This window comes from Psammomys obesus, unplaced genomic scaffold, assembly GCF_907164565.1.
Source record: "Psammomys obesus unplaced genomic scaffold, mPsaObe1.curated_primary_1811, whole genome shotgun sequence".
NCBI classification, from domain to species: Eukaryota; Metazoa; Chordata; class Mammalia; order Rodentia; family Muridae; genus Psammomys; species Psammomys obesus.
The window spans coordinates 15,387,789-15,407,728 of NW_026592890.1; the positions used below are offsets into that span (position 1 = coordinate 15,387,789).

Below are 19,940 nucleotides of genomic sequence, written 5' to 3' on the forward strand. Positions count from 1 at the left end.
GTCGGATTGGTTATAAACACTTCTCCATGATTGTTTTTAATTTGTTAAGGTCATAAATAAATACCATATGTTCTTGAAAATAAAAATAAGCAATGCATCCATTTTCCATGATCAAACATATGTATGACAGCATGATGAATTGATATTTTTTCACTGAAGAATTGAAAGGAGTGGTTAATTTTTAATTGTTTGCAAAAGCAAGAAATTGTATATTATAAAGGTATCATTGTAATACCAATAATGATAATCCCCTATTTTTCAGGTTCTTTCTGTGTTTATTATGAGCCATCTGGATATTTGTCTTCCTTATACTAAAAAAGCATTTACCAGTGTAAAGATAGTGAGACCTGGGCGAATGAAGCCAATAAATGATGTAGACTAAAATCACCTGCAATAGCCCACTTTATTCAGAGCATCACACAATTTCTACTCTGAGGGGTGAAAAGAGTCACATGAGCAAAGTGTACAATCACAAGGGCAAGCTGCATATGGCAGACAAACCACACATATCAAAAACATATTTTTCCAGAGGTAATAAATAGTCAGTTGTAATGAATAATATGAAGTAAACTCACTCTTATTCATTATACTTGGAAGTAACATGAAAATACATTATAAGAACAATCTTTGAGTTTTTGTTTTGTTTTTTAAGAAACTGAGGTCACAAGACTCTTGTCTTTTTTTTTTTCTTGGAATTTTATCATAAGCACTCAAAATTCCCCCCATAAGACCAAATTCCTGGACTATGTTCCAACCACAAAACACATAAAGCTGGGTCGTCATGTCTTGGGTTTCAAAATCTTATTTTAAAGTCCCCTTGACTGAATGCTTCCTTATTCCTTTAATAGGTATGTGCAAACCTCATTCCACTTCAACTTGTGTGTGTAGTTCCTTCTCTCTATTTTGTTAAAGACAATGGTACTGGGACCAAGGGTCCAGTGAAAAACTAAGTCATATTTATATCAGTTGTTATAGGAATATATTTTCAAGGGCAAACTTGTATTTTCTAGAGCTTCATTTTGTGAACATTGTTGTCATTCCTAGTGTTATGTTTTGACTTAGCCTGGAGGAACAGGCTTTGCAGGATCAGATTAGTTCATTATTTCTTTTTCAGAGGTATGTCAGTGGGATTAGGTTTCAGATTTCAAAAGTTCGAGTTGTTTGAAGGACAAATGGAGAGGAATGGAAGACCTTGCATACATGTACCTGTGTTTCTTTTTATTGACACTCTGAACTTTTGTTTCTTGGTTCTAGGAAGTCATCTCCTATTATTCCCAATATTCTTTAGATGAAAAGATGCGCAGCCACATGGCCCTGGACTGGATCATGAAGGAGCGTGAATCACCAGGAATTCTCTCTCAAGAGCTACGTGAAGCCCTGGGGCAGCTGGAGGAAGCCAGGAAGGCAGGACAAGAACTACGATTTTACAAAGAAAAAAAAGAAATCTTGAGCTTGGCTCTGACTCAAATCTATGACCCTGACCCTTCCTCACCCAGTGATGACCAGCTGAGCCTCACAGCTCTGTGTGGCTATCATTAGCAAGGGCAGGTCTCAGGTTTCCTGAGGACTTTCATATCAGGAATCTCCTTGACAGAGGTTGTCAGAGACATTAGCATGATAGTCACTACCTGAAGGCTGTACTTCCTCCTACATTTTTCGTTCACAGAACAGGAGGGTAGGATTGACTGGTGCAGACTCCAGCTTCCTACTTCATGTATGTCTTTAGTGGTTCTACTTCAGAATGAAAGAATGACAACAAAACTGCTTATTATGCAGGATTGACCCAATCTAAAGCCTAGTTGACATGTGCCTTTGCTAAATTTTGTTTCAGACAATGAGCCAGTACAGCAGCCTCCAGGAAAACAACAGCCAGGACTAAGGAAAGCAGCATGCTAACACCTTTTTTCTTCTTCTTCTTCTGTTTTTTAATGACAAGGTTTCTCTGTGTAGTCCTGGCTGTCCTGAAACTTGCTCTGTAGACCAGTCTGGCCTTGAATTTAGAGATCTGCCTATCTTTGCTTTCTGAGTGCTGGGATTAAAGACATGTGCCATTACTTCCTGGCTGATAACAATTTTTTAAATGCTTAAGATTAAATAAATAGTCCAGATTATTTTTTAAAAATATATACAACAGGCAGCAAGTTCTCGACCCCTCCTGAAAATTAACTGTATTCTCATCATATATTTTGAAATTAGCTTTTTAACAAAAATTATCACATATCATATTTCTCAGACAAGAGGAAATTAAGCCACATAACTGCCCTATTCCAATATCATAAAAGGTAATTATGTGTGTTAGATGGATCTCATTTTAAAATGTTATTTTAACAAAAATCACATTACTTGCTGTGGTGAGGCTAAATGTCATCTAGAAGAAAACTTTAGATGTTTGTAATCCTGAAAAGGAATTAGGATTTTTTTGTTTGTTGAATAAATTTTTAAGCGAAAAAACTTCTCTTTAATTTTTTTTCCACAATATCTTTATCATTTCAAATCTAGTACATTTCTATACGTTGGCTGTGATCTATATATGCAATACCTTTACTGTATTTACAACCTTTGGCAATGTCCACCTCAGACACATGATAACTGATTAGATACAAGAACAGGTTCAACATCAAACTCACCTTCTATTTTTTAATTATGACACTGTACAGAATCTGTGAAGTGAAAGTTATGAAAACTGCCCTGTTTCTTGGAATATTCCCAGAAGCTTCAGCAAAAGTAACAAAGGTCATAGCCATGGCCGGCCCTATCTAATAGCAAATTAACTTCAGCCATGACAGTGTGCCAACCTGGCAGCGCACACGTCTGTAACACTGGTGTAGAAAAGCATATGTGAAGAACAAAATGAACTGTGCCTCATGCCTTGTTCTTAATACTTCTCTAGAGTGACTAGAGGAAGGGACGAGAGTGAGGGATAAGAGTGAGGGAGTCTCTAAGAACATGGAGCCCCAAAGCTGGTTGTTGTTGTTATGGACTCCTTGAAAATCAGGGGGAAAAAAAAAAACACAGACTAACTCATAGAAAAGTATAACAATTTCAGAATATATATGGATCCCACTCTAAAATTTATAGATTGTCCCAGAGCATCATTGGCCCTTAGTTTGGAGCTCATAACTTTTAAAAGCATGCATATAATTCTTATAATTCACATCTTAGATCTAACCTATAGACTTTTTTTGTTTGTTTGTTTTTTGAGACAGGGTTTCTCTGTAGCCTTGGCCGTCCTAGACTCTCTTTGTAGACCAGGCTGGCCTGGAACTCACAGAGATCTGCCTGCCTCTGCCTCCCAGAGTGTTAGGATTACAGGCATGCATCACTGCACCCGGCTCATAGACCTTATTTTTAAGATTACTATCATCATTGAAATAAAAAATTGTATTATTTAGGCAAAGATAGTTTACTTTTTACAAAATCAAAATACACCATGTTGTTATGAAAAACAAACCAAGACAAACTAGCCACTAAACTCGGGCAACTATCTCAGAATATTAGATTTAATAAAATCATTATTCTTTCAATATTCTGAACTTGGCTACCTTTTTTTTTTTTTTTTTTTTTTTTTTTTTTTTTTTTTTTTTTTTTCCTAAAGCTACAGTTCACATGTGCTTTTGCTTTTAACATCAACTACTTTTAGCAAAGGAAGAGAATCAAGTCCATTCTTCACTGGGAATCTGATCACCCCAGTCTGAAGACAAACAAATAGGTTGCTTATAACTTTGCTAATTCTTTAAGAAAAATGTTTTCAGCCAAAAAAGGTGTTGTAATTAACTACTGTCATGATGTTTTAGAGTTCTTATTTTTATTGTGCAGTGCCTTTCTTTGTAGCCAGAGCCCAAAGAAGCCAGACTATGAATGTTTTCTTTATCTTTGACTATGGTTACAGTAACCCAAATATTGTCAACCACTGTTTTTGTGGTGCTCACAGCTTTCTTTCATGCTGAAACTTGAAGGGAACAGGCTAGAGTATTGATATTGTTTTCATCTAGGGTTCCAGAGTAATAGAATTTATTTTGTCTTCTCCAGTGTTTTTGTTTATGCAATGTAAAATACATACAGAGCTTTAAAAATCTTTCAGACTGTTCCAAAGCTGATGAAATTAGACTTTTTAGGTGAATGGCCCAGACATCAGTATTATATATATTTTATCAGACAGTTTTAATGTATAGCAGAGTTGACAGCTACCACTTGTTTTCTGTAGTCATCACTGACTCAAGCATATTGCCTAACATGTAGAGCCAACTACCTCACTTGATCTTGAACCCAAACCCAAATATGGAACTTTTCTGGGCTACACAGGAGTAGAAACTTTTTCTTAGATATGTTTTCTCTGTAACTCAGAACTAAGACAGGAAAAGTGTGTACACACACACACACACACACACACACACACACACACACACACACCCCTAAGAAACAGAGAAGAGGAATATGGCAAGATGTCATGGCAAAATACAACCCCAAAAGACACGCTTTCAGTGACCTACTCCAACCAGTGTCCATATCCTATGAACTCCCATCATATTATGAATACACCAAGGCACTCATCCATTAAATAGGTCAGAGCTCTAGAGCTCCAATTGCCTAATTATCCCTGGAAATGCTATCATAGACAAATCCAATCTCTGAGGTGTTTCTCAAAATAATCAAACAATTCATCCCATTCAGAGTGTGTCTTAGGGTATGTGTGGACTCTTCTCAAATATTGTATGTGAACCATCTACATAAAAATCACCTGAGATCCTTCTTTTAACAATAAGCTCCTGTGCATTATTGCAGAAATGCTGAGAAAATTTTAGGAGGGTACTAGGTTATTTCCCCCTTCCTTTCATGCTTCTGACCATACTCCAGTCTTTGATACGACAGCCTGAAATTACTTAATACATCCTTCACTGAGCAGTATAGCCCTAGCCTCTTAGGTAAAGGTATACAGAAGAAAATCCTTCTGGAAGGTAGAAAGAAGCAGAGGAGGCAGAGAGATATGATTTTTCTCTCGAAAGAGCACCTTGGCATCAATGTTTGGTATTAATTTTTACCACCTTACTAGGAAACAAACCATTACAACCTCCATTTGTTAATTTATGGTAAATCCCACTTTTTTCAATCTAAGTAAACCTTGGTCACATTTTTGTCTGAGAGAAAGCTGGTGGCAAAGTGAGCCACCAGAACTTTGATAGCTGTTGACTTCTAATGAACACTGGTACCCAGTGGGAAATGCCAGACTGGGATTTACAAGCAGGCTCTAACTTCAGCATGAATTGTGTTCCGTAAGTTCATTTGTAAATAAAGTAATTCGACTCTGAGGGTAATGTGGAGGGAGGTGTTTAAGAGCAAGATCAGAATTGGTTGCAAGTTCCCCAGACAAGACTCCTTAGCTATAGAATACCTAAAAGTTGATCCTAATGAAACCTAATATAATCCTGATAAGCTGAGCAGTTGGGGTTTAGCTCAGTGGTGGAGCACTTGCCTAGCACGTTCAAGGGCCATGATTTGGTCTCCAGATCCAAAAGGTAGAAGAAGGAACAGCAGTAGGCATAGGGCCTCATACTAAAACACCTGCCTGGGGTAATTTCCCATTTCCAGATTGGTTGTCTTTTTCCCCCCATTCACTCCATTCCCTCCCTCCCCTCATTTCATCATGGTTTCTTCTACCAATTTTCTGAAAACAAAACAAACAAAAAAAGATGGCTTTTTCCATCAGAAAGACAAACCAGAATTTGACATCTCTCATTACATGGGCTTTCACAGATAGGCACACACATATGTCTTATTGCTCATGTCTCAGGATCTGCTTTCTTAGGTTCTGGGTCCATTCGCACAATGGTTCTTTCCTGATGCAACAAGATGGTAGCCATCTGAGTGAGTCACCCCATTCAGTTCCAGCCCAAGAACCAAGTATCATCACGGTGCTTTTGTCATGAGTCTGCTTTTGAATTCATCAGCTCTCTGTGGGAAAGAATTATGTTTCTTGTTTGTCTCTCTAGAATCAGTGGTCAAGTAAAGCCCATCTAAATAATTTAGCCATAGTGAAAAAAGAGGAGGGCAAAATATGGGTTCAGTTACCACAGGGAAAATGGCAACTTCCCAAGACATTTAAAAACTATTTCCTTCTCAAGGACCTTCAAAAGACAGCATAAGCTATAGAAGAAAACAATAGAGGAAATGCAGAAGATTTCTCTTCAACCAGAAATCGAGGAAAAGAGCTTTGGATAGACAAAAGCAACAGATGTATACTATAAATACATTGTATCATTTCCAAAATCGAATCCTTCCTCCAAGGACAAACGGCCACTATTAAAGATGGTCAGAAGAATATTCTCAGCAGAGGGGAAATCTAAAAGTGCTTCCAGACCAAGGACATAGGAACACACAGACAGATATCCTAAGGACTCCTGAAGGGGACATTGCTCATTTACATGTAAGAGTTCTGTTGCCCACAGGAACCTAATCATTCATATTACTCTGTAGTCACACTTCATATGCCTTCAGAACTGGCGAACTGGTGCTATGCAAGTGAGTCAGCAATTTTTCTCTGGCCTGTTTCTGCTGGACTCTGGCTTTCATCATCAGTGGCTGTTAATGTTCCTAAGTAAAGGGAGAACTAGTTATCCCAACAAGTGCAAACAGTTGGAACAAAGCTGCATAGTTCAATAGCTCAGACTCTTTATTCATCCCTCCTTGAGACCGAGTTATTTCAAAACCTTAAGCATGCCTCTCTGGTCTGTGAGTTGTGACTTAGACAGTCCCGTCACATAATGTGGGAGACATGTTGCTCTGGAGTGATCTATTGATCTGGTACTATTGTATGCAGACATTGTACTAGTTCCGTAAGTGATTTGTTGGTGACGCCTGGCAGTAGATAAGTAGTATTTGGTGAAAGCTGGTTTTGAAAGAGAAAATCTGAAAACACAGATGATGTACTGAAACCTCAGAGTGCTGGGAAAACTGAAAAGTCAGTTTGACACCACACTTACCTGAAATTAAAGAGAACGAGGTGCTTTACCCTTTCAGCTAATCAGTCAAATGCTCTGGGTTATCATGTATCTGTCAACCTACTCACCTATCACCTATCTATCTATCATTTATTATTTGCCATCTCTATCTATTTGTTTATTGGGTAAAAAGCTTGGACCATAAGACCAGTAGCACAAATGGATTTAAAGCAGATAGGAGAGGAGACTTCAAGGATCACACATGACAAAATATAGTTCTTTTTTCATAAATGATGACGTTTATTGAAGATGAAGCTCAATAAACTAGGACAACTTTCCTTCACCTTTGCCTTGTATTTGGTGAATTCTTATTGGCAACACGGCTGGGATCTTTTTTCACTCCGCCATGTTAATCAAGAACAGCATATCTACCCAGTTTACCAGTTGTCTGTAGAAAGCCAAGGCTTGGCTCTCACTCTATGGAAAAGAGGCTTCAATGGACTGTGTCTTGCCATATGTGCAGCTTCATACCAAGCATTGCAAGTGTCACACATGTTGACAGTAGGATTTACAAGACCTAAAATAAAGACAAAAGCTAAACAGTTAGAAAAGAGCATGTGAGAGTTAAAATAATGGGTTAAGCAGAAAGTCTCTCTATGCAAAATATGGGAGCAAATGAAAGGTGAGTGGCTAATTGTACTGTAGTTGGGCTCAGAAAATGACACCTGGAGGCACAGTGCTTTGACCTGTTGAGTTCTTTGAACTGAAGATCTAAAATCTCTCTAGTCTTCTGCCTTTTTCTCCCAGAGCACACAGAGGGACTTTTTCTGACATCCTCGTATTTTCACAAAGATTGACCTTCTTTAAAGGAACTCCACTGTCTTGTCCTGCCCCCCTGGGAATATCATCAGCTTTGGAAGAGGAGCCACCACACTGAGACACTCTGTCACAGATGGACACACTTCCTGACAGGCTCCTCTGAGGTAGTTTGTATTTCTCAGAGACTTTTCATCCTCATTATGAGGCAATCTTTATTTTTCACACAACCTGTTTTCCTCTCCCTCCCAGAACTTGTCACCTCCACTTAACCCGCCAACCCCCTCTTCAAGTTTTATTTTGCCAGTCATGCTCATAACAACTATGACTGTTTTCCTGTTAATCTCTCCTCTTGAATTTATTTCTTAAATTTAATTTTTAAATTTTCAGAACAGAGCATTTTCTCTCCCTCTCAATACTTATTGCAAAACAGAAAGTTTTGATTCTAAGTCTGCAATCTTGTTTCCCCTAAAGCTTGAGAAGACAGTTATTTGCCTGGACTCAATCTTCAGTTCCTTTTTCATGTTGTCTGATTACACATTCAATTTGTTTGCTTCAAATTCCTTTGTAGTCATATTGAGAATTAAAGTTCTGTAGGACTAATAAAAGTAAATTGACTTTGTAGTAATAAAGGCATTCTCATTAACATTTACTCCCAATAAAGGTAATCTCAGTTTTATTTTCTCTCCCTTTCTTCCACTCTCCTGTTTTCCTAATTGTTGTTTTTGCTTATTACCCATCATTTAAAAGCAATATTGCGTGTATGTATCATTTTATAACCACCTGATTTGCTAGAAAAGTATGATAATCTTTTCTTTGCTCAGTTGGTTTTTGTAACTATGAAACTGAAATTCCTTTATATCCAATATACAATTTGTATGGATCCTACCAGATTCTGTCTTGATAGCAAAGATGGTTAAGGTGTATTTTTCTGTTTAACTTTTACAAAAATGGAGCACTTGGAACAATAGTACAAGTGCCAAACAATGTCATTTTCTACAATTGAAAACAAATCTTAAGAACTTTCTGCATTCCTGCACCGGGTGGTTTTTTCAGGGGCCATTTTTCTAATGTAAACTATGAGGTGCTCCAGCATGTAAGAGGGAGAAGTCCCTGGAATTAGAGACAGAATGGAATTAGACATAAATGAGAACCTGTTTTTATTAGCCCCCCAAAAAGGCAAATACTCCATTACAGGAAACAGCAAGCACAACAGAAGTTACAAAAGAAAAAACTTGTGAACATTTTCTGGAGGATAAATCTGTCAAAGTGAATATTTGTGTGTGTGTGTGGGGGGGTGTCAAAGGACATAAACGGTGATTTTAATTGAGTTCACACTTTCTCCAGTAGCAGATAGATTATTCACTGCCAATCCGATCTGGGAAGTAATGAACCCCAAACTGAAATTTCTTCTTCTGTAACTCCTGTTAAGTTTGAATGTATCCCTTCAAGGAGTATTTCTCTTCTTTCTGGGCACAGTTTTTATTTTATTGTTCCTAATGGAGAGCACTGAAATGTTCCTCAGCACAGGGGTAAGCACTTCACACTTCATCTCTCGTGCTGTCCAGCGTGGTAGAGCCGAGGCACCGTGCCGACTAACCATTAACGTATAGCTTGCTTTCCTGAGTACATAACCGAGTTTTAAAACATGAAGTAAATGGTTTCAGTCATATTTTTTTTGTGGATTTGTCTGTGTGTGTACATGTGTGTTTCCATGTACGTGGTGCATGAGGTCAACACTGAGGATGTGTGGAGTCCTGAGGTGGGAGTCTTTCCTGGTCACGCTGTCTACCACAAGGTCTCCCAGATGAACCCTGAACTCACAGAAGGACCAGTCTACCTAGCCAGCCTGCTGTGGAGGTTCCTGTCTCTACCTTTAGAGAGTTAGAATGAGAGACTGGCTGCTGCAACAGCCCTGTCTCACACCCGCCCAGCTTTCATGTGGGAGCGGAGAATACCCATTTTTTCTCAGGCTTTGCAGCAAGCGCTTTATCACATTGGCCATATCCCTAGTCCTATTAATAATCTTTATGTAGCTATACGCAGAAGTTGTATCAGTTAGATGTACTGGATAAATATATTTTAAAACTATATTTTATCTATTTCTTTTTATGTTTTTTTAAGATTTTATTTATTTATTGTGTATACAAGGTTGTATCTGCATAGGTACCTACATGCCAGAAGAGGGCACCAGATCTCATTATAGATGGTTGTGAGCCACCATGTGGTTGCTAAGAATTGAACTCAGGACCCTTGGAAGAACATTCAGTACTCTAAATCCCTGAGCCATCTTTTTATCCAGCTCTCTCTCTTTTTTAACTTTTATTAATTACACTTTATTTACTTTGTATCCCCTATAAACTCCTCCCCTCCTAATCCCGCCTTCCCTCCCCCTTCTTCACACATGCCCCTCCCCAAGTCCACTGATAAGGGAGGTCCTCCTCTCCTTCCTTCTGCTCTTAGTCTATCAGATCTCATCAGGAGTGGCTGCATTGTCATCTTCTGTGGCCTGGTAAGGCTGCTCCCCCCTCAGGGGAAGGTGATCAAAGAGCAGACCAATCAGATTATGTCAGAGGCAGTCCCTCTTCCCATTACTATGTAACCCACTTGGACACTAAACTGCCATGGGTTACATCTGTGCAGGGGTTCTAGGTTATCTCCATGCATGGTACTTGGTTGGAGTATGAGTTTCTGGAAAGACCCCTGTGTTCAAATTTTCTGGTTCTGTTGCTCTCCTTGTGGAGTTCCTGTCCTCTCCAGATCTTACTATTTCCCACTTCTTTCATAAGATTCTGTAATAGCCAGAAGCTGGAAACAGCCCAGATGCCCCTCAACTGAAGAATGGATGCAGAAATTGTGGTACATCTACACAATAGAATATTACTCAGCAATGAAAAATAAGGAAATCACGAAATTTGCAGGTAAATGGTGGGAACTAGAAAGGATCATCCTGAGTGAGCTGTCCCAGAAGCAGAAAGACTCACACGGTATATACTCACTCATATAGACATATAATATAGGATAAATCTACTAAAATCTGTAAATCTATAGAAACTAATCAAGAGAGAGGACCCTGACTAAAATGCTCAATCCCCACCCCGAAAGGCAAAGAGGACGGACATCAGAAGAAGAAGAAAACAGGAAACAAGTTAGGAACCTGCCACAGAGGGCCTCTGAAAGGCTCTGCCCTGCAGACTATCAAAGCAGACACTGAGAGTTATGGCCAACTGTTGGGCAGAGTACATAGAATCCAGCTCTCTTTTTATCTTTTAAAATTCATTTTATTATTTGTGTTTGTGTGTATGTATGTGTATATGATGTGTGAGTGTGAACACACATGTGCCATAGAGCAAGCACATGTTGAAGTCAGAAAACAACTTTATGGAATCAGTTCTCTCTACTTAAAGGCTTGTGGGATAGTCATCAAATTTGCATGGCAAGAACTTTTACACATCAAGCCATCTCTTCTAGCATCTCTTTTAATCTTTTTGTATGTGGAAAAACATAAGCAATTGCATATGTGACTCATATTTGAAATCAAATTATATTTATCTTAGGAAGTATTTGTAACATGCAGTTTTTAAAAATAAGTAAGTCAGATTTTTCATAGATACATAAAAGTATAACATAGAATGAGGAAAAAAACAAATTTCAAAGTAATACATAAAATCCAAATTCCTTAAACAAATTAAACATGAATGAAAATAACAAGTTTGGTAGAAAGGTATAGACTTGAGCAAAGAAGGCCAGTGAGTTGCAATTTCATACAAAGGGAAAATATTATAAATATTTAAATATTTAAAGCTGAAGGCTGAAAACAAACTCAAACAAACAAAAAGAGAAATGTTGCAATTTCAGGATTTTATGTTGCTTAATATTCAAATTTTTTTGGCCATGCATTAGGCATAAACCTTTCTCTTAATGACATATTAAAATCATGCATTTCTCTTTAATGGAATGGGATAATATTCTTATTACTATTATTAACTTATTTTTGCCTTAAAAAAGGTAATAGAGGATCAAAATCTCTTGTTATTGTGGTAGATAGGAAACAGGATTCCTGGTGCTCAGAAAGTTGGTTCTTGTGATGTGTCCCTCTGCAGTTGATAGCAATGGGTAACGTTTTAAATTCCCTTCTACTTCAGCAATCTGATGCTCGTGTTGGTAAGGTGAGCATTCTTTAGACAAGAGTCTCATGTTTTATGAAAGTACATTAAGAAGGAGAAAAGGTCTAATAAATTTTAAACTGCTTTATCTTGCTTTTTATAGCATGTTTACATATATTTATATAGCTCTGGTTTGTGTTCGTATTATTTGCTATTGTATCTTAGTCATTTAGTGTTATTTCATGTACACCTTCCCATTTGTAACTGTGTTTACCAAACTTGTCCTAAATAGTATGTCATAAGCAAGTTTATTTGCTCTTCAGAGGAATTTTGTTTCCAGTTTCTGGTATCTTCAGTGGCAGTGTCCTGTAAGCAAACTGTAAATATACTGTCTCTTTCTGATTTAATTTTTTACATGGTAGAATCTAAACCCTGATATTAAATATTTTTAGGGCTCTTTTTATGACATACTTTTCACCTAAATGGACTTGATCACTTTTTGAAATCATGATAAGTAAATACTTATTTAAAGTGAAACTAATAACAAATTGTTTGAAAATTCTAAAATCCTTAACATGTAAAAAAAAAAAAAAAATTCCTGGCATATATTGCCAGACTACTATCTAAAAAAGAGCTAGTTATACATGTAACATATGTGGTATAACTTCCTACGATGCCACCATTTTAAGCCTCAAAATTATTGATTGCTGTTCTAATAGGTAAGTTTCTCCTTGAAATATCTAGAAATGCACTTTGTTATGAAAAGCAAACATGCTAAATTTCAAACCAGTCCTTTGATCTGATAAAGAATCTATTCAAGAATTTGAATACTTTGTTCTTGAATTACTTTGAATTACTTTGTTCTTCTAGTTTTCTCTTCTCATTAGTGAGTTTTTATTCAACCAAAGGAGAAAAAAATATGGACAATGTTCAGAGATACATAGAGATGGGAGGCCATTATCAACTTTATATAAAGACAAAGATTTACTACATATAGAAAGTGGCCATATAAAATACACTTTAATGCATCCCCATTATTGCTATTTCTGCCAAATGGAGAGTTTATACACATTTATTGTAGTTCTTTGTCTGTTTGAAGCTTGCCTTAAATACGAAAGCAGCCACTGTGTCTCCTTCACATCCCTTACCCATATGCCAAACTTTGCAAAGGACAGGGAAGATCTGTGTACCCTTGTTGATCTGCCCCATCAAGGAAGACTTGTCCTCTATTAGAGCTCTGTGGAGCAAAAAGAAAACTCAAAGCACAAACATTTAACAACCCTTTCAAATAATACCAGCAAGTTCTCCAGTCTGTGCCTTCTTTCCTAGCACCAATCAACTTGACTTTGCCACTGTATATTTTTGCTTCTAGCCTTTGGTTCCCACCAAGCCATTTTGCAGTGTTTTGGAATAATATCACACAGATGTTCCAAAGTCTATAACAGCCTTTGTGTGTTCTCCTCCGCGCCACCCCCCCCCCCCGCCCCGCGCCTCACCAAAGGAAAGGGGTGGACCCTGAAAAGCCAAATAGCAACAAGGAAAGAGAAAGGCTCACCTGGGGCTCATGTGCTGCTTATATACCTAGCTTCATCAGTGAGGCTGAAAAACGGTGTTCTGAGCCAATGTATTATCAAACAAATGAAGTCCTTCACCCTCACAATAGATTCCTTGACAGAATTCACTTGGAATGCACCAAGGAGCAACGACAGCTGTGAGATTCCTGCCTCTGCTCTAATTTCCCATTACAAATGAGTTCTGATAGTCTGAGGCTTTAAGTAAACTTTGAGTTCATAAAACAAAGTTGCTTTCTATCCATAGATGGGGTTGCCCAAGTAATTAAAAAAAAAGGGGGTTCAACATGATGATGTCCTGGCAGAGTGAACTGAGCAAAAGCTGGTACAAGAAAACCTCTCCAATGAGAAGAGTCTTTCCCATTCCTGGCAGATGAGGTTAGGCTTTTAGTTTAGTTTATTTTGATGAATTCACACATGAGTACTGTAGCTCTCCCTGGGTCCCCTTTTCAAATCCATGACTTCTTTATTGCTATTGCACATATATTTGTCTATAAACTCCTGAGTCCACTCTGTGTTGCTAGCAGGGATGTGTGTTTAGGGCTGATCCCTTCTACCTTGTCCATGAAGAAAACTCTTCTCCCCTCAACCCTGAGTGGCCACTCATTGTCTGTGGCTCTTCATCTAGGGAGGGAGCTTGTGATATTTCCACATCCATGTTGGCATGCCAGATAGTATTGTCATTAAGCAGGCTCTTGTTTAGGCTACTATATCATTGAGAATTCAATTCATGGGTGCAGCTTCCCCATTGCCTCCAGAAAAGGATACTTAGCGGTAGGTACACTGATAAACTTTCCATCCCCCCCTTATAAACTTTCCATCCCCTCTTCGATGATTTTCCCTGAGTCTCAGGGTTGTAGATGGATCATTAGGGTAGGGCCAAGTCTCCCATGATCTCTTATTCTCTATATTTTGGGTTTTGTAACACTCTCCATCTGTTGGCAAAAGGAAGCTTCTTAGGGTTATTACCCATGGCTGGAGAGGTCACAGACCCTAGAGGAGGATCCAAGATAACTGCCCTCAACCAACATAATTTCTAACTGTATTCTAAACACTAATACCAGCAGAGGAAATTTATTTCTCAGAAAAATATTGCATTATCTTGGGCAAATATCATATAGCACAGAAGGCAAAGAGTAGTATGGTCTCTGTTCAGGAATTTCTGTAACTCTTGGGGTTGGAAAGCTGGATCCCTGGCTGAGAGGACCTCCTGCTGTTGCCCAGGACCCGAGTTAGGTTCCCAGCAACCACATTTGTTAGGTCACAACTGCCTGCTATGTCCGCTCCAGGGGATTTGATGTCCTCTTCTGGCCTCGAAGGGCAACTGCACTCAAAGATTCATACACATATACACATGAATAGAAATTAAAGACAAATCTTAAAAGAGAATTTATGTAACTCTCATTTTTTATCTAAGTTGTGATGAATTACCCACTTGTATCTATATAAAGGTATGTATGTGGATTTTGAGGAGTTGGCTCTTCTCAAATAGCCTCACTTGGCTATTTAAAGAAATTATATTTATAAAGATGGAGATGATTTGAAAGGCATATTTAAGTCCAACTGAAAACAATTTACTTCAGTTACCATAGATCAAAGGAGAAAACTATATTAAAAGTGACCATGATGAAATAATCATCTATAGCCTAATATTTCAATTTTGTGAAATATTAACTCAATCATGCTCTAATTATGTGCTATACAAATGTTTAGTATCTTTTCCCATAGGTTCCTTAATCTTTTCTAATTATATTAAGAATCTATTTTGCATGTCTTTTCATGCTTCTGTCATTCTGCCCAAAATAATGGTCACAGGATGAATCTAACACTTGATAACTGTGACAAATTTGCATTCTACAAGTTACATTTTACCAGGGGCACTAGCCTGAGCTGGAATCCCAGTTGCTTAGGAGGCAGAAGCAGAGGGATCATGCAGGTCTGGGCAGTTGAAACTAGCCAGGACAACTTAGTGGGGCATTACTCTCAGATGACATATATCACACAATGTGCATTTTTAAAATCCCTCACTCTGGATTCTTAATTTTTAGTGTATCTACATACTGCCGTTACACTGGTTCAGTGGATTAGGGCCAAATCAGAGATGCAATCATCGACTGTTATCAACAGCTGAGGGAATCAAATAAAATTCCTATTGTAAACTATGAAGAGAAATGTTGACATAGTGGCTTTGAGTGAAATGAAATCTTATCAACATTTCTCTTCACGTTCTTCACCTGCAGGAACCAAAGTTAGAGGCTTCTGAGTTAATGGTTAGAGGCTCATAATTTTCTGTATTTACTTTGTGTTATATGAGTTTGTAAAACACCAAAACTTATTTCCCTTATAGTATATCAAGTGCTGTGTTAATGTTCGGTAATTGTCAGAGTATTTGTTCTTCAATAGTTTAGGAACTATTATATCTTCAATTTATAGAGTATGAATACAGTCAAAAAGATTAAATGGCTTGTCCAAAAACATAAAATGAGATGGATCTGAGTGTAAATCCTTTCTCATTACTGACCAATTCAGTATTTCTCAGACTTTCACGAGCAGGAGAATAAGCTGGTGATCTTTTGAAGTCCGGTCTCTGATTCAGTAGTTCCTGATGAAACACGTGAATCTGCAAGCTTCCACGTGACACAGACATTATGTGTCTGAAGATCATTCTTAAAGCAAGGCTATTCTCAACCATATATCAGCCTCATGGCTCTAGCACACATGGAGGCCAGCAGACCATACTCTGAGCTTTCTGGTATGTCTGTTAAATGTGGAGGAAATCATATTGACATGTTGAGACTTGCTCTGACAATTGTCAATAACTTTTATTTGCCCATTAAAATTCTTAGGAATCATAGGACTTATCTAAGTTTCTGGTCTCCTGTCAAATCCATTCCCCATCACCAGTAGAGAAAATAGGGCTACATAGCATTTCCAGTCTTTTTCAATTAGTTTCATACAGTTGTACTGAAGAACTTTAGAGACTTAGAATCTGGTGTAAAATTCTGCTCTTTATGTCCTAGGAGATTTTTGCAGCTTGACAGCTACTGACCGAACCTTAAATCCTCAAAACAATTATGTAGCAGCTGCTCTTTAGGAAGTATGCTTTCGAAGTATACTTACAAGAGAAAGCAAACAATGAAAGAACACATTTTACCTAGGGAGACCATAATATCTTCATAATATTCATGAGGCTGTGAATTTTGTTGATAACTTCAACTATAATTTGAATTTAATGATCATAACTCTCCTGTGGTGTAACTTTTTCATTCCTGATCTACAGATAATAAAAACTAAAACAAAAACAAACAAACAAAAAAAACCTAATTGCTTTACGTGATTTACCCAAGCTCACACAAATTGTTTGCAAACAGTCTAAGAATGGAGTCACATGAGAATTGTGATTGCTTGCTTGTGAGAAAACTCCAAGAAAGCAAGACAAGCATCCTGTGACCTTAGTTTCTTCAAAAACACAAAACTGTTCTTAAACTGTTTCATGCTTCTCCAGGTGTGGTGGATAGGAGTGAGTTTATTTCAGATCAGCCATTACAACTGGTTGTTATTTGTTTACATGTCTCTATGGGGAAAAAAACCTTTTGCCATGTGCAACTTGTCCATCACACGCATCTTGCCCTTGTGATTGAAGTTTACTCATGTGACTCCTCTTAACCTCCAGAGTATAAATTGTCTGATATTCTGAACAAAGTGGGCTATTACACAAGACTCTAGTCTACCTCATTTTTTGGCTCCATTCCTCCAGGTCACACCTTTAGTAAAAAAAATGGATAATAGAAAATAGAGCTGGGATTTACTTCTGAGCCCAGTATACACCCCACCCTATGTAACTCTGATGTTATGTTCCTCTACACAAGAGCCGGGAATAAAACAAGACTGCCTTGGCTATGCCTGCCTAGCTCTGGAACCCAGCACATTTCTTAAATCTGTTACTCATCGTATATTAGTCCTCTCTCAATGGTTCTCTGTCAAGGTTGACATTACATTAAAATTACCTGCTTATGCATGTTAATTCTTTCTAGAGTATAAACTCTGCCTTACTCAGATTTGAACTCTCTGTCCTATCACAGTTCATAAAACCCATTAGGCAGGTAACGTGTGTGTTGGCATTTTTTTTTTTGTGTGTGTGTGTGTGTGTGTAGTGCTGTCCAGGAATGTTGATGCATAAAGGTACTAACTCAAGAAAGCTGCCATGTTCCATGGCGGCTGTCTGCTCTGAGATCGAGTTACTGTATGAGCGAGCTGTTGAAACAGTGGCATAGGGACCCTGGATTCTAGAGGGAGGTAGAAGAGACATATCTGGAAAGCATTAAGGAGGAAAGTCTTATTTGACCTGAGGGTCTTTATTTTTGGTCTTTCTCTGTAACCTGGGCTGATCTGGAGGTTACTAGATGGCCAAGGGGCCCTTGATCTCATGACAATCCTCCTCCTCATTGTTGCTTCGCCCTCCCTCTTCCCTACTATTACAGGTATGAGCTCTGAGCTGTCTTAATGAGTGAGCAGGAATCTTCAAGAATGAATGAAATACAAGTTTTTGAAAGGTCCATGAGTGAAATTTTAGGAGATAACAAAGCAGTCAGAGTCTCTGGCTTGTTATCTCTTTCTCTGCCAAATGTGAGCCCTAGCAGTGCAAAAATCTTGGTTTCCTGACTCAAGACATAATCTCCGATAACTTCTTAACGACGAAGATGTACATTCCAAACTACTATCTATAATGTCACAGGGGTGCCAAAGGCACTTCTGTTCCCGCCACTACCAGGTAACTGAGACTGGTAAAGAATGATGCTTCGGACTCAGGGTGTCGGGGCGAGTTTTGGTCCCTCAGCTCTGTGGGACCTCTTCTCTACTTCCTCCTCTACTTCTGTGAGCTACCGGCGGCACTCTGCCTATAAATGAGGCCTTCCTTAAATTCCGGCTGCCATAGTCAATGTCTTTTTCTCAAAGACAGAGCCATGAGCCCACAACGCCCAGGTCTTAAACACCTGCCTCCTCCTTACTGGTAGCATAGCTTCAGGTCAGCACTCCAATACTAAACCAGTCTTTTCTTTTGCACGAAGCTTCTTTGCCCTCACGAGCCCTTGGAGCTGAGCTTTAGTTGTGGGAGAAGCTTAACCCTAGGCTTGTGCTCGGATACCTGCTCACAGACAAAGCTCTCCTCATAGTTCACATTGCTTTTGTACCTTTTCTCTACGCTGTGTATTAGACACATGAACAATGTTTAATTCTTTTAAAATGAGCTGTTAGAATATGTGTATATGGTGTTTATGAACCGCAGTGTGTATGGGTTACAGCCTATGAACTCTCAAAGACTGTTTATGTGTTAGTCTGGGATGCAGCTCAGTACTTTTTCAGTACTGGGTCTGTCCCTAGTACCTAATTTATATTTATCGTCTGTTATTACTTCATATTTATATTAATTATATTATATATTTATATTGTATTTATATATAATTATATTGATTGATATTTAACATTTCTTTTCCACTGCACAGGGCCTGGTTCTGCAGGCCTAGCCATTGTCCAATGTCCAAGTGATCAGTTCTCATACAAAGTGAGCCACTAGCGAAAGCGCCTTATTTGAAATAAAACAAATAGTTCTTACCCATGGAGGGTGTTGGCTTCAACACACAGAAAACTGAATTTTAAAGAAAATGGTATTTTCTTCCCAATTAGGATCCTTAAAATAGTAACAGGCGTGGGAAAAAAATAACGAGAAAAAAAAAAAGTCCTTGGTGATAACAGTAGGTTGAAACAGCTTCCTGAGCTTTGCTGCTAGTAGGATCACCTTGATTCTTGAAAAAGATTGATAACAAGCTTTCACGCCCAGATATCTATATGTAATTGATATGACAGCTGACCGACCTACTGTCTCATATTTCATGCAGTGTGTGTGTGTGTGTGTGTGTGTGTGTGTGTGTGTGTGTTTTGTAAGCACTTGTGTATGCAGAGGCCAGAGGAGGACATTCTATCACTGAAGATGGAGCTATTTTTTTCTTTTTAAAAGAATCTAAAACAGAACTTTCTTTGGACTACCAACTCCTGAACAATGACACAGAGACTTGTTGTGTTTATTATTAATTTAGGTACTGTAAGCTGGGCAGATTCTCAGCTATTCTAACCTGACAATACTGTCCTGGTCTAAGTCCTTTCACATGGCCCTTACCTCTCCATCTTGGTTCTGGCACTTGTTTCTTTCTCTGTGTCCAGCTGGCAACCCCTGTAATTGAGATTCTTTCCTAGAGTTCCTATCTCTGCCAGAATTCCTGCCTCTTCTTTCTTGCCTTTGCTATAGGCTGTTCAGTTTTTTATTCAAATATTCAGAAGATGTTAGGAAACAAAGTTTACAAAATGCTGAGACAGATGACGCTTCATAAAAATGACAATACCAAAGTCCTAGGCTGTACTCAGCTCTCTGGATACTGAAATCTGCATTTGAATAATACAAAGACAGTCTTTACCAGTGCACAAAAAGATGGCCCCAACAGGGATCCCCAGACACT

General features: G+C 38.3%; 1 protein-coding gene across 1 annotated transcript in view; it reads left to right on the forward strand.

Moving 5' to 3' along the window:
* The window catches only part of Lix1 (limb and CNS expressed 1), a 51,181-nt gene extending 49,513 nt beyond the window's left edge, over nt 1–1,668 (forward strand). Inside the window, exon 6 of the mRNA XM_055616113.1 lies at nt 1,255–1,668. Coding sequence (XP_055472088.1) covers nt 1,255–1,539 — 285 coding nt within the window. The 3' untranslated portion in view covers nt 1,540–1,668. The remainder of the gene's footprint in view (nt 1–1,254) is intronic.
* The last annotated feature ends 18,272 nt before the right edge of the window (nt 1,669–19,940 follow it).